Source organism: Nicotiana sylvestris, chromosome 2, assembly GCF_000393655.2.
Source record: "Nicotiana sylvestris chromosome 2, ASM39365v2, whole genome shotgun sequence".
NCBI classification, from domain to species: Eukaryota; Viridiplantae; Streptophyta; class Magnoliopsida; order Solanales; family Solanaceae; genus Nicotiana; species Nicotiana sylvestris.
This window is the reverse complement of record NC_091058.1, coordinates 168,748,072-168,754,780: the sequence shown is the minus strand read 5'-3', so window position 1 is coordinate 168,754,780 and position 6,709 is coordinate 168,748,072. Positions and strand designations below refer to the sequence as shown.

The window sequence follows — 6,709 nt, the reverse complement described above, 5'->3', positions numbered from 1 at the left end:
ACCACTATAGAAGAAGAACAAGAAAACGAAGGAGGAGAAGGAGGAGGAGAAAGAGAGCTAAAGTTGTTTAAAATGTGGGAAGTTAAAACTTTTAAAAAAAATGGGTATAGATTAAATGGGGGCGACCAAATAGGGCGCCCGTGCAATTTTTTTTCCATAAGTATCTCTAATAAGGCTAAAAGACTTCTAAAAAGCATTAAGCCTAAAGAAATGTGCTAACTTGACTAAACATATTCCCTACTAATTGGTTATATCTACGTAGATCTTTTTCTTTAACTGCGCCTATCTTTTATTAAGTTTGCATGATTTTTAAGATAGTGTAGGACTTTCATGACAATTTCCTTTCAAGTGATTTTTGGTCTGGCTCGTCTTCTTTTAATGCCTTCATTCATCATGATTTTACTCCTACGGACCGACGCACTTAGAGGTTGATGCAGGACATGACCAGACCATATCAAACGACCTTTTTATTTTAACCTCAATATATGTTCCTTGCAATTTCTGGCAAATATGATCAATGTTAATCTTATCAAATTTTGTATGATAATATATTTATCTTTGCATTCACGTCTCTTCAACGCCCATCTTTTGAATGTATTCGATTTTAGTGGCTCAAGATTCACTCTCACATATAGCATTGTTGATCTTATACCACTCTATAGTGAAAGTAGCCGATTAAAGTCGATTGCTTATTAATGTAAACTCGATTTAACGCGAATTGACTCAACGTACCAAAACTCGGTTTTTCTTGACCTGTGTAGCGAAGCTTATTTGGCTTGCCTGAATGAGTTAGCCAACAGAAAAAGACTTCGACACACACGACGTTTATATCAAGCCATATTACTTTAGTATGCTTACGTAATAAATTGAGGTGAAATTAACATGAATCAACTATTGAGTGATAAAAAGTTTTACATAAGACGCATGTTATATCGTCCTTGATTTGGAGTAAACACTAAGCACAGATGATTTTAAGTGACATTTGATGGAAGGCCAAATAGATGGGCAGTCCCTTAAAGTTATCCTCACTTTTTATTTGACACTCAATCTTAAGTCCGCTCCATTTGAACACTCCAACCACACCTCGAATGTATCATTTAGACACAAAATTCATAAACAGCCAAACATAATTCACTCGCCACAGTGGCGAATAAAAAAGAGACACATGGATTTAACTTGAATTAATTAATTAAAAAAAGCTTTTGAAACAAAAAAGTTAAAGAAAAACAAGAACCCTACGCTCCCCTCCATCATCTTCCCCGGCGCTCCCACCCCTACCAAAAGAAAAGAACAAAGCCCTAGAAAATGGGCTTGGCCATCCCTAAAAATAGTGTTAAGTCAATGTCGTAAGAAGGAAAATCAAATGCTCCAATTGAAACAACTGGATCCTAATCCACCTGTGAAAATCAGAGGGAATGGAACCACGGATCCTACTAGATTCTCATCTATATTCAATAAAACTTCCCTGTACGATCCGTGGCCTCTCGGAATAATAACTCTCTGTCCATGCAACTCTGATTCGTTTAGAATTCGGAAACAAAATCCTTCACTCCCATTTCCTGATATTATTTGAGCTTTCCGATCGTTGTTTCTGCGGATATTAACCTCGTATCTGAAGGGAGAAGGGTCGTAATTGTGTGGGAATCATGAATTTCTTGCAGATTGAATCAGGAGCTTTAGTTTTTGACAATTGAGAGGATGCAGGGAGTTGGGAAATGGGATCTGGGAGTGGTGAAATAGGGCTTAGGTCTTTAAAAGTGGCTAATTAGAGAAGAAAGAATCTTAGTTGACAAAAAGAGGAGAGCAACGAAGAAGAATAACTTTTTTGTGATTTTTCCGGCAAGCTCCATTTATTCCGGTAATGAAAACTTAGAAGTAAGGTGAATGGTGATGGAGTCGTTGAAGGGAGAGAGAGGGGAAGGGATTTGCCCATGTATTTGGCCAATTTAGTTTACGCAAAACCTCGTACTACTTTTTAATTTCTCAATCATCATGGCTTTACCATCATTGCCACTTGTGTTAGGTACTGAAAAGTTTACCAGAAAGCCTTTCTGTCCAACACCTTCTGCTGTTAGAGATCGCACTCTCTTTTATGGAACAAGCTTATGGTCGGTCACATGTACAAGCCTTTGTCCTTCTTCTATCCCATGCATAAAGAGGCCAATGCCTGTCGCACAAGCTTGGTGATGGGAGTTCAATGGTGATTTTTTTAAGTGATTGGGGTAAAACTACTCGTGATCCAAGTTTTGTTCCTTCTCCGCGTTTTATGGGAGAATCTATCTTCCCATCATCAAAAACTAGATGATGTGTGCTGAGAAAATTCTCCTTTCCAAACTCCAAAATACATGCACTTAAAGCTTAGGTTGAAGGTGAATCAAGAGTGCAGAATCCAACTCGTGCTGAGCTTTTGAGTGCACTTATTTTCAAGTGTGCTAAGGGCAAAATTTAATGCTGACAATTCTTGAATGTATCGAAAAAGGGGAAGCATCATTTTCCTATAACAAATTTGATACTTATGTCTGCAGCAATTTAATCAATTTTCCTCTTTCAAGCATAGACTTTGGACTCGGAAGACATGAAAGGATGAGTTCAGCACCTGATCCATCAAAGAATTCGTTCTTCTTAGTTGATGACAAGATCAAGCTCAATCAATGGTGGTGTTGACGCACGAGTAATTTTAGATGCTCAACATATGTCTGCCCTTGAATGTGATTAAGAATTCCTCGAGTTTGATATCCCACTTCCAAGTCATTAAGAGAAGGAGAACAATTTCACCATGTTTCTGTACTTCAAAAGCTTCATGAAATGAAAGACATAAATTTTCTCAGCTGTGCAGTAGCCCTGCTCCGAGTTTTTTTAGCCATTGTGTCATATATGTAACTTAACATTACTGAGCATTAATCAAACTTAATGTTCTACAGAATATCAGCTTAGAAACTTTGTGATTATAGCAATTCTGGAACATATGTCTACAGTTCTATATTGATACTCGCCTTCCAAGATAAACATCAGCAACTAAAAGTTAAAAGGTAAATTCTTCAGTAACAAAATACATCCATGGATTAATGAACATTCAAATCAAACAGTTGCATTTACGTTCACCATTCACGGGACTATAATCTTAACCACTAAAATTAGAGAATCCTCGTGGAACTACTGAAGTTAATATGAACATGGGCTATGCTTTAGCAACTGGATCTTTATGCACAGCAGTGTTCACCTGTTTGGAAAGGTAAGCTTCATAGATTTCTACGACAAGCCTGGGATCTTTCTCCACAAGTTCTTTGTATTCTTCTCGCTTGCTGAGCTTGTCCATATTTTCCATGATCAATGACAGGGCTGCATCAAGCAAGTTCTTTGCATTGTGCTGGTGAGCAAAGGCATAGTTAGGAAGCGAGTTCTCCCAGTTTAATTTGGAAATCAGAAACTTCTCACAATACGTCTTCAGATGCTTCACTTGGTATTTTTCTGCCAGAACAAGAAGGTCACAAGCCATAAGCTCATCTAGGCATGCATCGGCAGTGTATAAATAGGTCACAAAGGCACGAAGTGCATCATATGACACGTCACTAATTTTAATTGTGCCGCTAAGGCTTTCTTCCATCTCATTTTCAAGCATTGCTCTGAACACGGGGGAACGACTGGCCTGCATGAAATATCCAAATTTTGGAAAAGTTAGGTGCAAAAACTATATAAAAAACTATTTCAGTGAAAAATAACAGTTAAAACAGTAAGGAAATCATATAAAACAGATATAAAGAAAGAGGAGACTAAATTCGGTATGTTTTTCAGATGCTCAGAGCATATCTAAGCAGAAAAGAATGAAAGAAACAACGATAGGGGAGATTTAGTTTTCGTGTCTTGGAGAACAACCATAACAAAATGATCATGAAATACCGATTATTAAATGTAAGCTTTGATATGCTACTGCTCACAAACTTTCACGAGCTCCGTCATGATGATTCAGCGGAAGATGAAGACTCCAGGGGCCGAAGAGTAGCAACATGATCAGGCAAAATGAGTCCCTAACATGCGAATAAGCTTTTGGCAATTTGCAAATTGTCTAATGTGGCATGTCTTTTAGCTATTAAGTATAAGATATAGACTGGAAAAAATTACATCAAATGCTGTAAAACATCAGGTGTTCTTCTTTTATACAAGTTCAAGAAACAAGCATTTACTTTCCCTCCTTCTTAGGAATCAGTTTAATATTACATTCTTCAATATGCTACAGCAATCAATGCTGGTATAAAATGACAAAAATTACCAGCAGGACTCTAGATGACATGACTTACATTGTAGATCAGCTATTAAATTTTCCAGAAGAATATCAAATATGGAGTGAGTTTGAAAATTTCTAGGCGGCCTAGCAGGCGAGCATGTTGTTGAAGGCTTCCTTTGAGTGTGTTCCTAAGCTTTAAAGCTCAGTGAAGCTCAGGTTGGAAGCTTTGCCTCGGTTAGGTAGCTTTTAGTGCAGATCCTAAGGCACTAAGGCATGTTTCTCGTCTTTCTTATACTATGTCTTAAGAGGATAGCAGCATACTTGCAAAGTGAGATTAATTGTTAACAAAATATCATGAATAATATTTTTTGATTTTTTTCATTGCACTAGCGCCTTCATTCGGTAAAGCCCATGCTTCTATTTCTAGTTTGAGCTTAATCCCCCAGCAATTCTTGGTGCTTTTCTATGCTTTCACCTTCGACAACTCTGCAGGACAGCACAGAAACTTAGTCCATCAACTGCAGCTTTGCCTTTTAGCAGTAAAACCATGAGTCAATTAATTTCTTCACAGGCTTCCTCCAACTTATACAGCCAAATGCACTAGTCTTGTTGCAGATTTTGAGCATGTTCAGACAAAAATGCTTAACAGAAAACAACTCCAAACAACTTTAGCCTCCCATCACTAATAATAGCAGCGACCAAGCCCACTATTCATACTCCAATAATAGAGCGAAAAGGTCTAACTTAAAACTCCCAGCAATTTATTTTCTTTCAAAAGCACCATTTTTTTTTCTTTCAAAAGCACTTGATCTACAATAGGAGTGCTATTCTAGTTGCAACAATTGTAAAATACACTGTAGAGGCTCGGACAATTCCTTTTTCCTTCAGAAAGTTCTTGAAACTGATGATTCCATCTAATCATTTCTCGTGTTCATACTTGGACCACTTTTGCACTGGTCATCAACCTACCAACCGAGGCATATCTAGGATTTGATGTTATGACTTTGAGATCGAGATTTTACCATAACTTATTTGATTTACTAGATTCGAGATCAATTGTTTGTACTTATCTAGAGAATAAGTTGAACCCTACATCAACCCCTGATATTTCCTAATGAAAGAGATACTTGTATTACAATGCCTCATCCATTAATCTCCATATATAACAATCAACTCCACCTCAACCCCAAAATTAATTCGTGTCGATTATATCAGTCCTCTATATCTACCGTTAGACTACTTTGGCACTGACCGTCAATCTACCGAAATCCTATCTATTTAATGATAACACAATTTGTTCAATCAACTGCATACCCATTAGAAATACACCAAGTAAGAAAAGAATTAATGTTGATAACAAAAATTTGTTCAATCAAATGCAAAACCATTAAAAACACATCAAAAATTCAAATGGGTACTGACCAGAACAGCGCGATTTGCAGGAACGGGAACAGGGTGAGGGGTAGACTTGCCATTTTCATCATCATGAGAAGCGACCAAAACGACGTCGGAGAAGAAGGGTACGGTATTAGTGGAAGAAGACCGTTGGTGGTGGAGGTGGTGGAGAGGGTCAGGTGGGGCCCAGAAACGGAGGAAGTTAACTTTGGATTTAAGGTCTTCGATCTCACGCTTCAGCTCTTCCTCTGTCTCGCTAGCTTCCTCGTAACACTCCCTGCATGTGCCCGCGTCACGTGAGCTGTAATCTTCTTTACATGAGACGCACTTCATTCGTGCTTCCGATGATGTTTCTTCTTCCTCGTCGTCTCCCTCGTCTTCTCCGAAGTCCACTGACGGCGTCGATGATCGCCGCCGGTGATGCCTTCTCATCTTTTTGTTTCTTTTCCTTTTAGGAATATTCTTTTTTCTCTCACTCTTTTCTCACAGCTGCTAAACCACCTTTTTAAAAGTTTGCTGTGCCTGTGAGCATGTGACAGACAAGAGTGGAGTACGAACCTTTTTATTGTCATTTTTGATAAAAGATATACAAATAGGTGTAAAAAAATTACATTTATATATATTGCTTGGCGTTATATATACGGACATAGGTATAACATGCTGTATTTTCATGCTATATATAGCGTACAAATACAACACGCTATACCCCTAATTATGGACCCACCAATAATTGAAATATGTATAGCGTATATTCAAAGAGCGTTATACATCAAAAATTTCAACCCCCGAGCTCGCACATTTCCTATATAAAGGGCGTTAGGATTTTAGGAAAATCTATTCACAAAAGATTCATCCATTCAATCTTTTCTTGTTGTTAAATACTCAAGCATTTTTTCGTAATGTCTGAAGAGCGTAGAATAAGAGTTTCATTATATTGGGGGGTGGGGGGTGGGGGGTGAAGTTGTGATGAAGAATAACTCAGTGAGGGGTATAGTTTATCTCCACGTGGTCATGTTAAATTACCACTTACAATGGAGTACGATAAATTGATATCGTTGTTATGCAAAAAAAAAAATGAGTGTGAGGAAACAC

General features: G+C 37.8%; 1 protein-coding gene across 1 annotated transcript; it reads right to left on the bottom strand.

The window, feature by feature from the left end:
* Window positions 1-2,925: 2,925 nt before the first annotated feature.
* LOC104237938 (BTB/POZ domain-containing protein At4g08455) lies at window positions 2,926-6,168 on the bottom strand. The gene is made up of 2 exons (XM_009792172.2): window positions 5,645-6,168; window positions 2,926-3,646 (listed from the first exon to the last, which is right to left on the bottom strand). Exons 1-2 carry the CDS (start codon window positions 6,047-6,049, stop codon window positions 3,179-3,181), a joined length of 873 nt encoding a protein of 290 aa, XP_009790474.1. The 5' UTR covers window positions 6,050-6,168; the 3' UTR covers window positions 2,926-3,178.
* Window positions 6,169-6,709: the final 541 nt, after the last annotated feature.

Bases quoted from the DNA above. Each gene is read 5' to 3' on its own strand.
- LOC104237938 (XM_009792172.2), bottom strand. From the start codon at position 6,049: ATGAGAAGGCATCACCGGCGGCGATCATCGACGCCGTCAGTGGACTTC. The intron at 3,647-5,644 runs GTCAGTACCCAT...TATTTCATGCAG, and splicing joins CTGCAAATCGCGCTGTTCTG to GCCAGTCGTTCCCCCGTGTT.